The sequence below is a fragment of the Mesitornis unicolor genome, unplaced genomic scaffold, assembly GCF_000695765.1.
Source record: "Mesitornis unicolor isolate BGI_N332 unplaced genomic scaffold, ASM69576v1 scaffold3465, whole genome shotgun sequence".
Lineage (NCBI taxonomy): Eukaryota > Metazoa > Chordata > Aves > Mesitornithiformes > Mesitornithidae > Mesitornis > Mesitornis unicolor.
Window position 1 is genome coordinate 31,152 of NW_010184647.1, and position 19,914 is coordinate 51,065.

The 19,914-nt window shown below is 40.0% G+C and overlaps 1 protein-coding gene across 1 annotated transcript in view; it reads left to right on the forward strand.

Annotated features, from left to right (window-relative positions):
* SORCS1 (sortilin-related VPS10 domain containing receptor 1) overlaps nucleotides 1-19,914 on the forward strand; it is a gene marked incomplete at its 5' end in the record, with an annotated part of 76,284 nt that overhangs the window by 26,058 nt on the left and 30,312 nt on the right. The window contains 3 exons of the mRNA XM_010184519.1: nucleotides 7,886-7,999; nucleotides 9,545-9,716; nucleotides 19,636-19,822. Coding sequence (XP_010182821.1) covers nucleotides 7,886-7,999; nucleotides 9,545-9,716; nucleotides 19,636-19,822 — 473 coding nt within the window. The remainder of the gene's footprint in view (nucleotides 1-7,885; nucleotides 8,000-9,544; nucleotides 9,717-19,635; nucleotides 19,823-19,914) is intronic.

Below are 19,914 nucleotides of genomic sequence, written 5' to 3' on the forward strand. Positions count from 1 at the left end.
TTGCACAAAAAGGCAGGGAGGCACATTATTGAAATCTCTCTATCACCTGTTTTCTCCCAGTCTGACATGACACAGTCTTGCATATTTCAGAATAGAGAAATGGTGGTTCTTCGGCAGTGCTGATAAACCCCCTTTGTGGCTCACCCAGCTAGATCTGTGCCATGTTATTAATTAAACCCAGAATCTGTAACATGCACCCTGAAGAGGTTCATCTCATAAATATTTTGTTTCCTGCTATATGAGTTCACTCCAGGACCGTGGAAATTTACAACATTTCCCTTCTCACTCTCCCATTACTAGTTATATTGATTTTTCTATATAAAAATCACAGGATCACAGAAGTCTTTTCCATGTGTCAAAAAAACACAAATCTGCTTGCACCAAATAATAAAAATTATAAGCATACTTTGACACTGATTCGCTGAACTTGGTTTCCTGATGATTTTCAGCGAGTTCTTTGTTAGGGACAAGATACCTCAGTTCTGTGTGTAATTCATCCTTTAGGTGCTCAAAGCTCCTGGTTTTCAACCATTTAACTTCTCTCTAGTAATGTAAGAGAGATAGCAGCCAACCCAAAAAAAAACCAAAACAAAACCACCAAACAATCAAGCGAAAATTAAACAAAAGCAGAAAACCCAAACAAACCAACCCAAAACATGAATAGGAAGGCAATTCCCTACAGACTTTTCTTGTGTTGTAGAGCATACAGTACTAAGCTGTGCCAAGCTCAGGCTCAAGAAAATGACTGATGGAATTGACTCACAGTCAATTCATTAATGGTTAAATGCCTTGCACCTGCAAAGAGCACACATACATGAAACTTTACTTATGAAAATATGTTTTCCTTCCAGAATTTCTCTCTCTCTGGGAATGTATTCTTTTATCTCACTAAAATTTATTGTGTGATTTCCTACTACAAAGCTTTATTGCTGGGTACAGAACAAAAGTACCATGGTGACATTTGCTGGGGGAAACATGCTTTTATTTCTTTGACGTTCACTTTGAGTAAACTTTCTCCGAAAGGTCTGCTGGGTTATGAGGGAATCTCTAAGAGAAAGCTTGGATGGTTGGGACTGTATGACAGAAGTTCACAGTTCACACACACCAAGATGACCCCTTAAATGTGTTGGAAGAGTCAGAATTAGGACTTGCTAAAAGTCATCTTGTTAAAAGTAGCCAGAGAGAAATACCCTTAAAAATACTGCAGGTCCCTGTGTTGACCTGACGGCTAAAAAGCCTTCCTGACCTAGGAGGGCCTTCTTCCTTCTGATGGAACCAGCTGTGGTTTAAAGCAGACTCTTGTGATTCCCTCCAGTTCTCTCTGAGCTCTTACAGTCCTCAGATCTGGATTTTTACTCTATCCATTTCAGCTTCCTTCCCCTCCACCTCTGAGGAAAAAAGACTGAAACGTTGCTTTAAGCATCCAGTTCAGAAATACTTACCAGCAATATTCATCACTTATTTATCTACTTAATGCAGTCAGGAGCATAGTTTTACACAGATTTTCCAGAGGACAGAAAAGCCACAAGGAACAGGAGTCTGAGGTTTATCAAGGAAGGAGAAATGTAATGGCAAGAAAAAAAGCAATTCTGCTGTCTCTACTGAATTTCTCAGCCCGGTTTTATTGTGCTAAGAAGGCAAAGCTGCTGCTGCTGTGCTGCGGCACTCAATGCCTACCTTGTTCAACTCTGCACTAGGCTTCGCTGCCAGAGCACCCTACAGAAGTTGGTCTAAGGAGGCATTTGGAGGAAAACCAGTAAATGAATTCTTGTTGTGGAAAGATGTCCTCTGTGAGGTCCTTCCTGCAGAAAGAAGCAGCAGTTTTATCATCCTTATTTGTGACATTTTAGCAGTGCTTTTAAATTCTCTATTTCTTTTTTTCCTGGGCAGGGCTCTTAACTGAAAGAGATTGAAGGGGACGTGTATCCTCCAGGCAGAGAGAAGCCCCTTAGCTGATTGCACTTGATTTTGCAATCTTGAAATAAACTGGGTGGCTTTTTATATTAGCATCAATGGTTACAGGCCCCACACTTACATACAGAATTAAAGAAGGCAGCAATCTTTGCCCCAGTCAAAGTAGGATTTTCTTTGCTGTTTAAACTCTGAATTTCTATGAAGAAAATTTTATTATCTAAGCTTGTCAGAGCTTGGAGCGAAAAAATATATCTGTGTGGTCAGGTAAAGTGAAAAAAAAAATGTTATTGCTTTTAATCCTGTGAGTGCATTTTTATCAGTTCAGGTGGAAAAATGCCAGTTATGAAAGACATAAAGATTTTATAATGTGGGGTTTTTTTGTCTCCTGGTAATATTATAGAACTCTAGGTTTATTTCAAATCTGTATTCAGCCCATGGTAGTTCTTTCTCAGAGAAAAGGGCGCATTTGTTTATTGTTTTACACAGCAACAAAACTGAGTGACATTAGAAAGGACTGTAGTTTCTCTAGCCTTGGGAACCTGAACTTTTCTGACAGTAGACATCTCTTATCGTAGGCTAAAACCCAAACTAGCTGGGACGGGGCTGGAGCTTCAGGTGTTTCTGCAGGGGCTGAAGCTCACAGCCAGAGGGCAATAGTGCTTCAGGAATAGTCGGGACTGGAAAGAAGCCCTCGGCAAATCTGTCCTAGCAACGGCCTAGAAACGAGATTGTCCTTCTTCATTTAATTGATTTGGGTAAATGGATGACACCGTTACTTGTGTGTTATTAAAGCATTAATTTAACTGGTTTCCTTACATTGTGTTCCTTCCTGCCGTTTGAGCATTATTACAGCAATATCTCTTCAGCAAAAGCACCTCCTAGACACAGATGGAAATCTTTGGTGGTGTTCATCCTTCAGCTACCTGTCTCCCAGGTCCTGTAATAGAAATTTTTGAGTTAAGTGTCGCTCTGTCAGTTCTCCCCATGAACCCATTTTCATTAATACTGAGGGATTCTCCTATCAGTATTCCTGTATCTCACACTTTTGTGGAACGTATGAGCCTGTTGACACTGGTGCTAGTGACTCTGGATAGGCAGAGAGGTGCAAAGGAGCCCTGCTGCAATTGAGAATCAGGCGTATTTATTTCACTGATGATAACAGCAAGGATCTGGCTGACTCTTTTTTATTGTCTGGCACTTAAATTCAGACCTGCCTGCTAGGTTTAGTTCTTGTGCTAAAACATCATAGTTCTGCATCATGAGAAACTGTCCTGACAAACCGCGGGGAGGCAGAAGGCAGACGCTGAATGTGATTAGGTGCTGTTGTCTTCTTGTGTCACCACTCATCATTTTGGATGGTCATGCAGGTGCCAGTTCTTAAATACATGTACATCTGCACTCTCAGGTTAGCTAACTTTGCTTTGTCATTGAGGTAGGTTTATTTAGCTAATGAATGATTTTGAATGAATTTTTTGTTCATTTTGAATGTTTGCAGAAAATGCAGATTCATATGCAAAGTCCACAGTGCATCTCTGCATCTTTAGGGGCCTAGATATCTACCAGATGTGGGTCTACTGGAAAGATTCTGGGGATTTTAGGTTACCTATTAACATAAGCTTGTATGGCTTGTACTCCAAATACTGAGATGCAGTTATAATCATGTGCCTTTGTAGATCCATAATTCAAACTGCAGCTGAATCAGTCCTTCTCTGAGATAATTCCCATGTCAGATCCTGTAGCACTGGGAAGAAAGCATAGCTTCCCTTTAACAGAAATCTGCTCTTGTACCATACTTCGTTATTAGACAGTTAAGTGGAAAAAAAAATGTGGTAAGACTTTACCATAACTGTAGCCACAGTTATTTTTTTCTACAAGGGCTTTTAAAAACAGTGGAACAAAGATGACTATAATCAAAGATACCTCAATTTCACCCCATTGAATGTCTGAGAAGTTTGCAAAGCATTGGATTCAAAACCTTAAAGCAGCATTTTCAGTTTTTGGCATGGCTGACCTTAAGGTGAAGCTTTTAGTGTTAAGGAAGTCCTGTGGTTACATGTTAAGTCATGTCTTGATTTTTAGAAGGTATGAACAGGGCAATCGCTCGTGTGTCTTAACTGGTTATTTCTATATTTTAAAACAGTGGACTTCTAATAATTTCACATGGATTTATAATTCTTCCATGACAGTATCTTTGTCAGGTCTGTATTCAAACTATAATCTTCCTTAAGAAATTTCTTTTCCTTTGATTATTACCTGTGCTGCAAATAATCTTAGACAGGGGAATTTACCATGAGGTTTGAGCAAGGATTCAGAAATTCTGGAATGAATTTGTATCTGTCTCTCATTGCAGAGAAGGACTTGCAATCCTACTTGACTATGATGAATAGGATTCCAGTTTAAACCAGTAAAGGTGGCTAGGGTAAAACCACTGTCAGTGGGAGCCAGATGATAGGCTGCTTCATACTGATAAAACAAGCCCGTGCAGAGAGATCTAGATACATTGGAGCATTGGACTGTGATTAATAGGATGAAATTCAACAAGTCCAAATGCCAGATTCTGCACCTAGGATGGAGTAATGCTCCTGTGAGGAGCAGCTAAGGACCTTGAGTTTGTCTAGTTTGTAGAAAAGGAGGCTGAGGGGTGACCTCATTGCTCTCTACAGCTTCCTGAGGGGAAGGGGCTGATCTCTTCTCCTTGGTGTCCAGTGACAGGACATGTGGGAATGGTTCAGAGCTGCACCAGCGGAAGATTAGACCAGACATCAGAAAGCACTTCTTTAGTGAGAGGGTGGTCAAACACTGGAACAGGCTTCCTAGAGGGGTGGTGCCCCAAGCCTGTCAGTGTTGGTCAGCCCTGGATCAGTCAGGCAGTTGGACTACGTGATCATTGTAGGTCACTTCCTACTGAAATATTCTATTTTGCTGGTAAATGCTCCACTCTTTTTTTGGTAGGTATATTATCTATTTCACCTGAGTTCTTCTCAGGCAGGCACAAAATACCATCAATATATGCAAATTCCATTTCCCAGTTACCAGGCAATGACTCGGCTAGCTGATTGCAGTCTAAAGCTGATGCCTTCCCTGTCTCCAGATTTTGCTATACTGGCTCATGCTATGGCAATCCAGTTGATGCTAATGCTTGTTGATTGCTACAAAGCCTGTTGTGCCAAATTGCAGGCAGCAATTTGTTGTCAGCATCAGTGTTCTGCGCACACCAGCCTGTAGCCAAGGAATTCATTAGATTCTAAGACTGCGGAGGTGAATGGGCGGCTGGTGCACTGTAGAGAGATATGGAACAGCAATTCGTGTCATTTACTGGGATGATATTTCTGTAGGGCCTTAATGAGTCAGGCGATTTGCAAGCATGAAAACGACTCCGTGAAACTTCTGTGCTTAGAACTATTTCTGCCGTGGAAAATCCTGTGATTTCATTCTCTTAACTTTGAGAAATATGATCCAAGTATAGTCAAAACTAGTTAAGTCAAGCTTGGCCTGTCCAGATGTGCAGATACTAACAGGAACCAAAATTATGGCTTGAGTCTGTATGCGTGTATATAGTAAAAAATACCAGACCGATACTGCTGCATCAAATTGGACGATGGTACTGATCCTCTCTGAGGCAGATTTCACTGTATTATTTTGTTTTGTTTTGTTTTCACCTAACTGATTACAGAATATTGTGTGTGTAGAGTGTTACAGCTTTTTAATTAGGGTGCCACATGATAACTCAGGAATACAGTGCTGCAGAGTGTTGACAAATGAATTACCAAAATAAAGGAGTCCCACTTGTATGTAAATATTTGTTTTCTCTAAGCAAATCAGAATGTTGTTATTCTTCATTATAAAGTGTATTCTGCAGCTATAGTGTTCTTATTCCAACAAGGATGATTAGAGAAGCACATGGCAGTGGGAGAATGGGCTGGCTGATGTTTCCAAAGCAATTAAGCAATGCTCAGTCACTAGCATCTAAGCAAATAGATTGATGAAAATTCAGTCAAAAAAATGAAGAAAAGACCATTTAGTCCATCTACTTCATTGCTGTTTCCTAGACTATGTTCTTAATTACTTGTAGATATCCCAGCACCACAGCTGCCAACATGTTCCTTTGGGACAGTCATGCAGTCTAATGGATAGTTAGGAGTTTTCCCAAGTGATATACAGCTTTTATTTTCGTTTGTTTAATGCAGTCTTTTTAATTTCTCCTTATTTAGATTATGTTAAAAAATTCTTTTCTCAATTCAGAAAAAAAAATCGCAGGCAGAAGTAAAAAGTAGTGACAAAATTCTTCACAATGCACTGCTGTTGATAATAAGTATTAAGAAATGTAACAAAAATAAAGTGCAGAATATTCTCTCCTTTTAATTTTCTTTCTCATATCTTAGATCACTACAGGACTTCTTAAAATTGTTAAATAGTGATTCATTAATTTTTTATTTTAAGACATCATGTTTTGGTCTAGAGAGAAAAAGACATTTGAAAAAAGTCTTCATAATATTAAACATTCATGTTGTTAATATTATTCTACAAATATCATTGATCACACTGCTGTCTATTAGGAGATGCTGAATCCAGTAGCCTGATAGAGGGGAGGCTGCTGCAGCTCTGTGTCCCTTGACCCAGGCCATAGCAAGGTTGAGCATTTGTTCCTGATAGGCACCCATCTGCATGTACAGATGTGTATGTGCGTGGGTGGTGGTACAAATCAACACAAACAGAAAGCACAGCACTCACACAGACACCAGTTGCCTCATCCTGTTCCCTTCTCCAGTTGATGAACATGAAATCTCATTTGCTGAAAATAGGTGCACTGTAAACATACATACAATATTGATCCTACCAGTACCTAGTCTTAGACTCCCACATCTGTCCAGTATCCTCTGCCTCCTGTTTTTCTTCTGTGCTTCTTTACATATACAGAGATGAGCCTTTAATCATAACCTAATGCTGCCCTAATCCTCTTTTCTAGAATATCAAGCTACTTGAAACCAAGATAGTAAAGATAATAAGCAAAAAAAGTGCTTTTCAAAGAAGTGCAATTTTAAGATCAAGGGTCATTTTGCAACTGGAATTTTGGAATGGAGTTGGTGGACTCTGTATAGAAGTTCTTAGAAATGGCAACCCATTAACTTCTCTCTTACAAGATACGAAGAAAGCTTAGTAAAAGCAATAAGAATGATTTTCCAAGAAAACAGTCCCATTACTCAATGGATGGAGAGTAAAACCACATGTGAATGGAATACTGATTAAAGAGGTTTCTTGTTTGTTTATTTGTTCCACAATAACAATTTTTATGGAGTCTTTGTTTACCTGGAATCAAAACCAATTTGAGCTGTTGTTTATTTTTAGTGGAACCAAACCTAATTTAGTCATAGGTAAACCCAAATTGGAACAAAAGATTACAGTCTGATTCATTGTTTCTAGCACACAAATTTTGGTAGCATTTCTTCTTCCAAACAAAATTAGAATTGAAGATTGCAGCCACCTTTTCCATTACCAGACATGCCGTTGATGTCTTCGGTCAAGAGCTCTCTCAGGGCTGTAAATTTATTGCTCATGTACTATTGTTTCCAAATATAATTAACTATTTATCACTTCATTTTTCTAAGATATGAATGAGACAGCAGTGACTGAACTTAACTTAAATCTCTGGCTTTTATTTTGTTTGAGTCTAAAGCTGAACCAGAGAAGCACTGTTAGATGGTGGAGGGAGAAAAGATAATGCAATAGTTCATGAACTACCTGGTCAGGTTCTGCTTATTTATACTGAGACATTATGTAAGGTAACACTACTCCCCCCAAAAAAAAGCTAAAGTGGGACAAAGAATCTGTTGTTGTATCATTAAAAAAATCAGAAATCCTAGTAAACAGATTGAGAAAATCAAAACTTGTATCAATAGTAGAGAGCATGACCTAATACCTGTGTTTATTCTTTTGTTTTATTATGTGACTCTTTCTTTTAATGCTAAAACAGTGATTATGGATATGAACGTCACAGCAATGGGCAATGTTTACCAGCATTTTGGTATAACCCATCTTCTTTGGCGAAAGACTGTAGTCTTGGACAGAGTTATCTCAACAGCACTGGGTAAGTAGCATACCAGACTTTATTTAGCTGGAGCACCCATATGGGCTTTAACCAAATGACAACTACAAGTTGCATTTACTATAGGTTTATCAAAGCTGGCTGAAGCCCTTGGAATATCTTTTTCACTGAGTTTGTTAGGGTGCACAGCCTGGCACCCCAGATCTCCATCACGTGTAATCCAGACCCTTCCCTGAAAACTGATGTCTTAAAGAAACTTGGTGGGGGAGACTGTAAGGCAAAGGCCAAAGGATTGAATTATCTGAAAAGACTCTTTTTAAAATCATGTGGGATCAGGTGAGGCAGAAACGAGGGAAAACAAATTAGAGGAAAGAGATGAAACTGATAAATATGAGCTGAAGTAATAGAAGGGCAGCTAGCCTGAATGCTGATCATTCTTTGACCCTCTTGGAAGTGGAAGATGTAGTATCCATTAAGATACTGACCTCAAACTTCATTTCTGATGCAAGTGATTAAAGCAAACAAAGGAACCCAAGCAGTGTTTTGGCAGAGTTTGTGTCTCCGTTTAAGGGTCATTGAGAGAGAGCAGGATTTTCTCTCTATTGCTCCAACCCCTCCCAGGGGGAGGATTAAGAGAAGGGAATAGAGAGAGAATAATAATAATAATAATAAAAAATAATTGCTCCGCACAAGGTTGGAAGTTAAAACTGTAACAAGTTTAATGAAAACAACAGGGGAAAGGAAAAGGGAATTAATAAGGGATAAAAGATATTTAACTATATACAAAACCCGATCCCAGTAGTCCCGAGTGGAAGTGTCCAAGCAGTGCCTCGTGGCCGCTGTGACTGCTGTGACTCGTCACCAGGGACCGTAGTGGTGCCGGGAGCAGGTGGTGGTGGATGCTGCCGAGCACGTGGAGCTAGGCCCAGCCGTCCTGAGCTGCGACAGGAAGCAGCCCAGGAAACCAGGAAAAGCCCGCGAAAACCTCAGTTTTTTATAGACTGTGGCCGGAAAGGGGAGAGAACAGTACTGATCTCTGACCCTCCAGGGTCCTACAGACACCACCTGTCCTTCCTTTTCAGGCTGGTAACCTTTAAACCATAACAGTTTGCTTTTTTTCTTTAACTCTCATGTTTCTGTAGCTTTCAAGGGCTGCACCTTTAGAGAGAGTTGTCTCACAGCTGATGAGAAGTGGAATGCATGTGATAAAATCTGTTAAAATATGTCTAACAGTATAATAATCGAATACAATTCCATGTATATATCATTTATTTATAACCTTATAGTTATTTACCATGTAACATAGGTCAGCATATAATTTTATGTTTTAGGCAAATTATTAATATGTGGTCTATAGGTGTGCTATGCAGGAAAATATTATATGCTATTAACAAGCAGTATTAACTACTTGTATGTTAGGCGCATGAGGAACGCTTAGCTAAAACAAATGCGAAAATATATTTGGGAATCTGATTTCTTCCAATCTCCTTAGTCTAAAGAAACCTCAAAAATGCCTTCTGTTTCCAGTTAGCCTTGTTATGCAGCTCCCTGTCAGCATCTTGCACAGATTTCTCTTTTCATTTGCAGATACCGGAAAGTCGTTTCTAATAACTGCACGGATGGTGTGAGAGAAAGGTACACAGCAAAACCACAGCAATGTCCTGGCAAAGCCCCCCAGGGCCTTCGCATAGTCACATCTGATGGCAAACTGACAGCCGAGCAAGGACACAATGTCACTTTCCTGGTGCAGCTGGAGGAGGTAGGTGGCATTTTGATGTTGCATCCCAGGCCCTATGGGTGTATTTGAGTCTGATCCATGCCAGACAAAAGTTTGTGAAGTGATGAAGAGGTGAACCGAGAGAGTGTGGGATGAAGACTCACAATGAAGCTGGGGTGGAGTATGCATGAAAAGGTGATGGATGATGTATGGAGGTGATGAGACTGAAAATGTGTTGTGTTGCATAGGGTAATGGCTGGGAGAAGTTGATAAAAACTGGGAACTGGTTTGGTTTGGGAATTTTACAGTAGAACTGGAGAGTGCAGGTTTGAATCTGAATCGTCAGCATTACTTGAGCTTTTGATGTCTTGCTGTATTTGAAACCAAATTTCCAGTTTTACTTGACACTGACTTTCAACCAAACGTGGCTAAAAGTACATGTGCAGATCTGTCCCCATCACACAAGTTGGTACATGTTGTTTAGGTGTTTCTGGATAGAATCTCAAGATGTTATCAGCAGGATTCAATCTGAAATCGATTGTAAATGTGAAGCTGATACAGACTGATCAGAGCCTGTGTTTTTGTTACATCTGTAACTTGGTATTTCATTGTTTGCTCCCTCCATTTCTGAATCCTTAGGAAAAAAAGTTTTTAAAACCTCTTGGCCTGTTTTTTCTTCTTAGCACTTCTTTATCTAAGTTTAATTGTAAGCTCTGAAATAATAACATTCACAAAGTAACTGTTGTCTCTCCTTTCCCTGATCCAGTTTGATTTCTTTAAACTTCTACCTTTTTCCTGTGAAGCTGGCCAATAAATCCTAAAACAGCTATGCTTTTACACTAAGGTCCAATGTACATCCCTTTACAGCTTAGAGTATTCATGGAAATTGCTTCTGACTCTCTTCATAATAAATGTCATCTATAGTGAGGAAAGAGAAATGAGGATGACCTCTGGAGCTGAGTTTTGGAGGGGGTGTGTTGGGGTTTTTACATCTCTATTATTGATGCTTTCCCTAGCAAACAGGTGTCCTGATTTGTAAAGGCAATAACATAATAAATCATATCTAACTTGAAGCAGTTGCTTGACCTGAATGTCTATTTTCTCCAAAATGCGGTCACTTTATTTCAGTAGTGACAGTCATACAATGTTGCTACTGTAGATGCTGTCGTAACAATTTAAACATAAAATTTTGTCTGGATAAATTATTGATTTCTGTGTTTAAAGATGAAGAATAAAATGTTCAAAATGAGATTCAATATCTTCAGGCTTTAAAAAAAATAATTATTAAAAAATCAAGAAAGGTGTTATATACCTCCAAAAAAGTGTTCATTGCATTGCCTTTCTACTCTTAGCAGTTTTAAAACAAATTGAGAGGAGGAGATGGGTTGTTGGGGAAGTCAATCACAGAGCTATCAAACAATTATGCCAATAGTCAGAGGGAGATACAATCACCCACAGTGTGGGAAACTTGGGACAAATGTCCTGCTATCCTTCTGTGGGTGTTTCAGCTCACACATCCTGTAAGAGTGCCCTGACCACTCTGTCATACAGGGGTCTGCCCTTTATTGCTCTGCCTTTTATATTGATTGTGATCTTTTTTAATAACCCTGCTTCAGTTTTCACCAGAGTCTGGGAGCAGCACCTTCTCCATTAGGAGATGGAGTCTTTCTCATGCTGTGTATCAGGGATTACGTAGAGTATGTTTTGATGAGTGAGTCAGCTTCTGAGGATGTCTAAATGGGGCCCTTCTTTCAGTATATCTGTTAAGAAAGAGGTTAGGAATTGCTCTGAGACCTGAAATAGTATTGATCAACTTCCAGCCTTTCTGATTACTCTGCCTGCTAGATGAATCTCAACCTCCTCCTAGATTTGTGAATATAAAGAGTTTACAGAGCAACCAACAAAACTTGTGTGTGAATTTGACCCAATCTGACAATGACTTTGGGCTGACATTGCAGCAAAAGAAATATTAAACAAATAAAAAAATGTCCCTGCTATATGCAAGCTATAGGAGAATAAACTTTGGTTATGGCTGCATAACTGTATATACACTAAAGCATTTACAGAATTAACTGTTTCAGTTGCAAAATCACACCACTTGCTAGAAAAGTTAAACAACCCAGCAAAAGAACAACCACCCTTTTATAGACTAGATATTGGTTTCACAGGATCACAGAATAGCTGTGGTTGAAGGGATCTCTGGAGTTCATTTAGTCCAACCTCACTTCTCAAATGGAAATTTATTCCCTGTGGGAAACAAGGAAGAGGTATCACAAAACAAGAATTTGCCTTTTTCTGTTTAGTTCTGCCCTGCAAAGGTATACAGCATAGTACAATCCAGGATGCTCAGCATCCACAAAATCTGTGCTACCCATTTTTTTCCTGAAGAAAAGACATCAGGCAAGTTAAAAATGGCTTGGATATGTCTGTATGCATGTGCGGTTTTTCCCAATGCAGTATGAAGAAATTGTGCCCTATTCAACCCTTGCCTCCTGGAGGAGTGGTCAGTATTTTTAAGTGCTTCACCCTGGGGAGCACTCTTCCTTTAGCTTGTGTCTCAGTATCTTTTAGGATGTAAAAAAACAGTGCTTTGCTTCTGTTGTAGTCCCTTTGCATCTTAACATCTCCTGTATCCTTCTGAGACAGTTCGTTTGAAGCCTTCAGATCTGCAGACCTGTTCCATACGCCGCAACCTCCCAACTCTCTTTTTTCTTGCCTATATTCCACTTGACCTGCAGGGGAAAAAAAATATAAGAAGCTGGTGAGCCAAGGCACAAAAGTTCATTTGAGATTTGTACTCCCATTAACTTTCTAGGGCTTTCTGCTCCAATCTAAGGACCCACCTGGGTCTGTAAAGAACAAACTGCAGAGGCTGGCTCACTGGAAGCCCTGAAAAGTTACTGCATCTCTGTAGTGGAGGGGATTACTAACAGGGAAGGGAGAGGCAAATTACATTAGTAAAAAACTGATGTTTTCACTCAGATGTGGAGTCAAAAGCAGGAACCACAACACAGGGGTTTCTTGTAGAGCCTGCTTGTTCCTGTGGTGATCCTGAGGGCCAGCACTGTGTCATTCTGACAATAACACAGTGTCAGTAAAAGACGTCTGAGGAGAAACAAGGACAAGGCATTCAGAAGTGTTCTGCTATTGAAGACGACAAAAAAGAAAAATAGTCACTGGAGCCTGTGCAAGTGGATTTGGGGCAGACACCAAAACCAGCATTGCATACAGCATTGCTGATTTCTGAGAGCTGGGATTCTGGCCCAGTTTCTCGAACCCTGACTCACATGAAATTTTCCTGTAAAACATTTATATCTGGCAGCATATAAATATCATTAAATGCAAAAACAACCAGCAGCTTGTATTTAAATGATCTGAATGTAAGAATGCTTTCCAAAGTGGTCTGACTTTCCTGTCACCTTTTAGGATTTCTGTATGACTTCTAAAAACTGTTTGCAAAGTCACCTTGCACTTAATATCTTTGGTCCTGTTATTGCAAAGTTTTTTTCAGGTTAGTTCTCCTATTAATCTGTATATGACCATCATGATATTCTTACTGGGTAGCAACAGTGAGAAAGCACCAGTATTTCCTTTTACGTGATTAGCATATGTCCCATTGTATGAAGCATTATGGAAGTGTTTAATAAGCAGAGCACCATACTTAAGCTGGTAAGTTTTTTTTTAAATTTCCATTGAGCTAAGCAGAATAGTTATAGCATCTTTGTAACTAAATGGCAGTGTGGGAGAAAGCTAGTTATGCTTAAAAGCAAATTTTCCCATTGCCTCAGAGTGCTGCCAGTTTGAAAGTTAATTTTTTGTCGTGTCTTGGGCTGCATGCACACACCCATGGCTGGTACCTCTCACACTGCAGCATTCAACAACAGAGTTGTTTCTCAACCTAATCAACCTGAATTGTCACTTTATTTTTGCACAGCAATAAAAGAAACCCAGAAACAAAAATTACAAAGCCCTTCTTCCTACTGAAGTTCTTCAACCCAATGTCCTTGACATATTTTGCTTCTCTGTTGTAGAAAATAGAAGAATTCTATTAAGTGTGTGTTGTTTCTGCATGCCTTCCTCATCAAATGGTTGTGTAGGTCTCTTGCCTGTCACAAACCAAATTGTTATTTGTGTGTTTGAGTTATTTGTATGGACATCAGACACTTGTGCTTGCTGTGCTGCTTCAGCAGAGACACCAAAAGCTGCAGCCTCCAGAATAACGCTATTCAACACAATGGCTTTCAAACTTGTTTCATCTGATTGCTCATACATCTTTGCCAAGGAAATGGATGGTAAAGACATTCAGGGCAGAAAGGTTCAGGGCTTTGGCTGTTTCATTACAGATAATTCACAGAGAAACTGCTGCCTCTAATTTATTTTTTATCTTGATAAAATGACAGCGAAAAGTCTTTGACATTCCAGGTCTGCCTCAGTTCTCACTTGACAAAGTCACTCCACTGAGAGTAGATTTTGGCTTGCTTTTAACTACTTGCTGCTGCTATGTGATGTTTGGATTAGACTGATGTCTAGGGAAAGCTCATTTGTTCCTATAGTTTAGGCCATGAGCTAGAATTCAGGCAATCTGAACCCATTCCTGTACCGCACTCTGAGCTCTTTCTGCATGACCTTGAGCAAGAAATTTAACCTTTCTGCATTTTTATTCCCTCATTTGAAAATAGAGCTTTGCTTTCTCCCTCACGCCCTCTATGCCTTTCATTTATATGCTGAATGCTCACAAGGCCACAGAACTCTCTCTTGCCATATAAATATACAAATGGAGTCTTGAATTTCCTGAAGACCACTATGATTTTCTACAGTGACAATGTTAATAAATGGCTGTACAAGGTACGTTGTGTCTCAGATACATTTAATGAGCTTGGGGACCCTGCTGGGGGGACAATACCATTAACATTTCCCACCACAGCACTGTCTTTCAGTGCAATTCAGAATTCAACTCGGCTGAATTTTCTAGAGATGAGCTTAGCATTAGGATTGTTTTGATTGTTGATGTACTCAAATTAAACATGCAAAGCTAGTAGTACTTAAAAGCATAGTCTGTATTTTTTGTGGTATCCTACTGTATTCCCTCTTTTGATATCACAAGTTAGTAATGATTGCAGAAATATGAAACCTTCATCCTAACTTTCAGTGCACATGCTGAATTGTGGCTCTATCTTACTAACACCACCACATTACTGTTAATGACACACAGACGATACATCCCTCCCCCATACCACTGTCATCTGAATTATAATTGCATTTTCTGTGTTAGTGATGATGACAAACTGGTTGGGAGAAAGTTAGACTTGAGTATCTGTTTAAAATTAGGCATATGCTTTGAACAAATCTAGGCTAAAGGTATCCCATGAGTAGATATTCAGTTGCAACTGAAATATCTTTGATAGATGTTATGATGACAGAAAAATGCCAAAGAGGGAAAAGGATTAATCTAAAGAAAGCACAAAACATTAATCCATGCAGGCAATACAACAAGAACAGTGTCTGTCTCTGGAAAAGATAATTAAATACATTATCAGCATCTGTAAGGAACATGTACAAGTTGATACATAACTGAAGACGTAAAAATTAAATCTGAAACTTGTGAACCAAAATTAAAAACCTTGAACTGTGTTTCATTGCTTTAATACTTCCATTTAGATATAAATACTGGATTTCAGTAGGGAAAATTCATTACTACAACTTTCTGGGCAAGATTCAGATGGAGTGTTTGAGAGAATATTCTGCTAGGTGAGTCTCACATCTTACACACACCAAAATACTCGGAGTTGCATACAAGTAATCAAAATGGAAAAATATTGTTCCAAACTGTGTAGACTGTTTCATGATACACTCTGAGGCTGGAAGGTTCACAGAGTTTTTTGAAGCATCCAGATCTTGTATACGCTCTAGACTTTCATTCTTTTGGCAAGATACAGGAGAAAAAAGTGCATTTGGTTTGGGGGGCGGACAAGAGAAGGAATCTTTTCTTTATGCTTGGAAACCCCTTGGACATTTAATGAGAAAATACCTTAGAAAACAGTAAATTTCTGATTTACATTTTAGTATCAAAAGTTGTATAGGTAAAAGACTAGCTTAGTGTGATTAAATACAGGAGCTAAATGCAGAGATATCACCACAAGCAGCCAACTTGGCAAATTTCTCCCTCAATGCCTAAGAGCACTGGCATTAAAAACCTCTTATAATGAAGGCCAGTGAGGCTGCCCAAAGATATCTTGGTGCTGATTGCATCCAAGTGCTTTGCTGTGACTGCAGAAGTGACACAGGGAGTTTTGTGTCTGCCTTAATCGAGCTAAAAGCTTCAGAAAAAACCTTATCATGTAGTATTGGGCTTGTCAAAATGACAAGGACAAGCTGGAAAAAGCAACAGGAGAAGTTTTTGCAAGATGCATGTACGTGCATCAAATTGTTGCAAAACAAAACTTCTCTTGTTAAAACAGCTACTTGCAAATGGCCCTGGAGAGCTGCCTGAGACAGGGAAATGTTTTGATTTTGGCTCACCTGCTTTCTCTTCCTGTCGTCTTCTGCCCGTGCTCTTACCTGGCACAGAGAAAACATTAGAACAAGTCAAAACACAGTCTCTCTGTTTTCCTGATTTTTTTCTTCCACTTCCTAAGCTAGAATTTTAAATGTCAGCTTTTCAAAATGTGGCATTTCAGAGAAGTGTTATAGCCTGGATCTTACTGAATGGAAAATGTATTTCCAGTTCAAAGGGTTTTAAAACAAAACAGGAAAGGCCAAGACAAATGAAAAAAATGGGAGAACAGCAGCTGAAGCTCTTCTCTAATTAGATTTTCAGATTTCTCTGTCAGCATCTTTTCTCTCTAGGGAATTCGGAAGAAAAACTGAAATCTGAATCTTGCATGCCTTCGAAATGGTTCCCTTCCCTGGCAGCACCTGTGGACACCATGGGGCTCATGGCTATAGACAAAATTAAGACGAGAAAAACTCATTGGAGCACAAATTTTGACACTTGCAGAAACAAGGCTGATTCTAAAATGCTGTCCTCTGTCCTATCAAATATGCATATACCTCAACGTGAAATAGTCTTCAACTGTATGACCTCAAATATACTGAGATATGATAAAGCCAGAAGGGTGACTAGGGTGGTACAGTTTTAACTATGCAAACACCTTTTGTCCCAGCAGTAATGGCTTTACTGAGAAATGTTCAAAGAATTCATCTCTTTTTTAGTAACAAAAAGTGACAAAAGTTTAGTGATGGCCCTACAGGAATTGGGAGAAGATCTAAGGGTACTTCAGAGATCTCTGTCTTTGGTCCGAGTCAAGCATTATGCTTGAGAGAAAATACTGCCCCTCTGAAAGATGTTTAGAGCTGAGGAGCTCATGAATGCTCACCTCTGTCTAAGGAAGCGTATCCTCTTTGATGCCTGCCATTGGCTCAAACGGTCAGGAGTGTCCAGACCCGTGCATCATGTTTGAAACTGCACATCTTCCTAATAGCTCATCTAATTGAAGGGCATAACTCCATACCTAAGACCATATCCTCTGTTCCTAATGGCTCTTCATGAGGGCTGGCATGGTCTTCTTAGTTTGATCCTCTCTGTAACACTGGTAGGAGCCCTTGCCTCAGTGATTTGTGTCTCAAAGAAAAGCATAAGTAGGTGCTTAAACTTCTTGTAAAGCATCCAATGAAGAATTTACTGAGAGCTTTGCCTTAGTACTTTGCATTGCTCAAGCACCTTTCTCAGGTTTGAAAAGGGTCATTTCAGTATGTCATTGAAAACTCCAGATGTTACCAAGTTAATAAGAAAGAGAAACTTTGTTGAGAACTACCCAAGGGCAACCTGGAGCTGAGTTAATGTGCACCTCAGGGTTCTTTTGCCCCTCCTGGTGCTTTCAAGAAGAGGAAGTTCCTGTCTGTACCTTCAAGACACCAGGAGGAAAATGGGGATATTTATCTGTAGGAATCACCAGACATGTGCCTCTGTCAAGGGATGCCTTTCCCCTCCACACCTTCAGTCTGGGATCCTCCAGAACAGAGAAACACAGTTATTTTTGTCTTACCCATTTGGAAGCAATGATGCTTCCAGCAGTATGCCAGGGCAGTGTAGCAGCTACAACTCCAGCCTATAAAAAGAGAGCTTTTGGGGAAATTTGTCTCTTTTACTACCCCCAGGTATAGTTCTGCTCCTCCCACCTTCCATTCAGGCAAGCCTCCACTATTTCTGCCTTCAGAACAAGTTATAAAAAGACTGAGAGAACACGAGAAATATAAAGCTTATGCTACAATTCCCTCCCATGCTCACACACAAACACACATTTCCCTTCAGAGCTGGTAACCGTTTACACGGTTGCCTTTCATCCCAGTTTGGTATCCAGAGGACAGTTTCACTCTCAGGGGGAGAGAAAAATGAAATTAAAAAATCCAAACACCAAAAAAAGGAAAAGGAAATCAAACCAAAGTGAATTAAATGTCCTTTCAGCCAATTTTATGAACTGCCCTCAGCTATTAATTTACCGGCATTCTTCCAGACAGTGGCAGCTGCTTCATCGTGCCAGGCTGTGGAGTGAGCTGCTCCATGGCAACAGCCAGCGAGCATGAACATACCCAGCATAAACATCATGCAGAGTCACTGAGGGGGACTTCCAAAATGCTTAAAGCTAAGACAAGTTATGGCATCTTACCTGAAAGGGAGAGGATCTATAGCAGTCCCAGTTGTTAGACAGGTCAGTGGAGGCTGTATAAATATTCATCTGCACGATACTGCCCTTACCATAGGCACATCACTACCTTGTGATATGTGGAAAACTTACAGGTGTTTCTAGTGTATGAGACATAGGTCATGGTAATTATTTTGTATGGAAGCATGACTCACTTCTTTGTGTTTTAAACAGGCTTGCAAACAAAAACTCAAAAACTTCCCTCTTTTTGGTTTTAAAAGCCTTTTAGGACTGGGTGACTGATGTTGAGTTTGGTGAGCTGCATGCACCAGGCTGGAATTCAGTTTCAGGAGTGGAAGATTAAAACCTATCTTAATATTGATTCACACTAACAGATCCCTGTATGGAGAATACAGATCCCTGATATTCTTGGCTTCTTGTTTGTGGTGGCGTTTGTTCCCCCCCCGCCCCCCCCAACTGTGATTTTTATTTATTTATTGTAATTTATTGTAACAATTCTCAAACATCCTAGATTAGCCCAGGAGACTAATGTCACAAAGTGGCAGTCTGAGTTATACCACAAACCCACTCTGCCGGGATTATCTCTAGGCAGGAGAAGAAGAGTTTAATCAGCTCTGTCAACTCACTAGCCCTTCCCTTCTGAGACAGGCACAAAGGGTACCACTTAGTGTCAGTAGTGTTGATAGATGTTCTGAAATAAATACAAATCCTTCTCATTTTAAATCAGGCCACTGAGCAAGTCATAAGCTGCTGTAAGTTGTCATTATCATATGAGGCTGAAGCAGTTCTTTTGACACCCTACAACTTTGATATAGTTGACCCTTCCCTGAGGACTTCCCAGTTTTATCTTTCTGCTTTTAATGGTTTTAAATACAGAAGCTCATAATGTGGATAATTCCAAAGATTTCTGAGGCGATCTCAATTTAGCCATGTCCGGAGTGCTTGTGGAGATGAGTACCCTTCCACACTACAACCCTGCTCTTCACTATAAGAAAACCCCGGAGAAGGAGCCAGTGTGTTTTCCAGAAGCTCCTTGATTCCCCTGGCAATTAGGAGATCAGGGTTACAACACACACCTTGGAGGACACCTCCTCCACGGTGCAGCTGATTCAGTCTCGAGAGGGGGTCACTGTCTCTCTGCTGACTACTGAGCAAGTTGATGAAGTGACCACCTTTCCTCTGGTAACATCAGACCTTGTGACTATCCTCCAGTTGTGGTCTAAATCACCTCACTGATCCAGTCTTTCTCAAAAAAAAGCAGAGGCTGTTCTGAACCTTTCTCTTTTCTATTGCCACAGGGGGACCTCCAGAGATCACTCATTCAGGTGGATTTTGGAGATGGCATTGCTGTGTCGTATGCCAATCTCAGCTCAACAGAAGATGGGATCAAGCACATCTACCAGAATGTGGGCATATTCCGAGTGACAGTGCTGGTGGAAAACAGCCTGGGATCTGACAACGCTGTCCTCTACCTGCATGTAACATGTATGTGTGTTCATACTTTTTGTTAGCTTCTATCATTCTTTAAAAAAATATTACTTGTCCTTAGAGATGACATCTGGGCCTTTGCAGCTGGG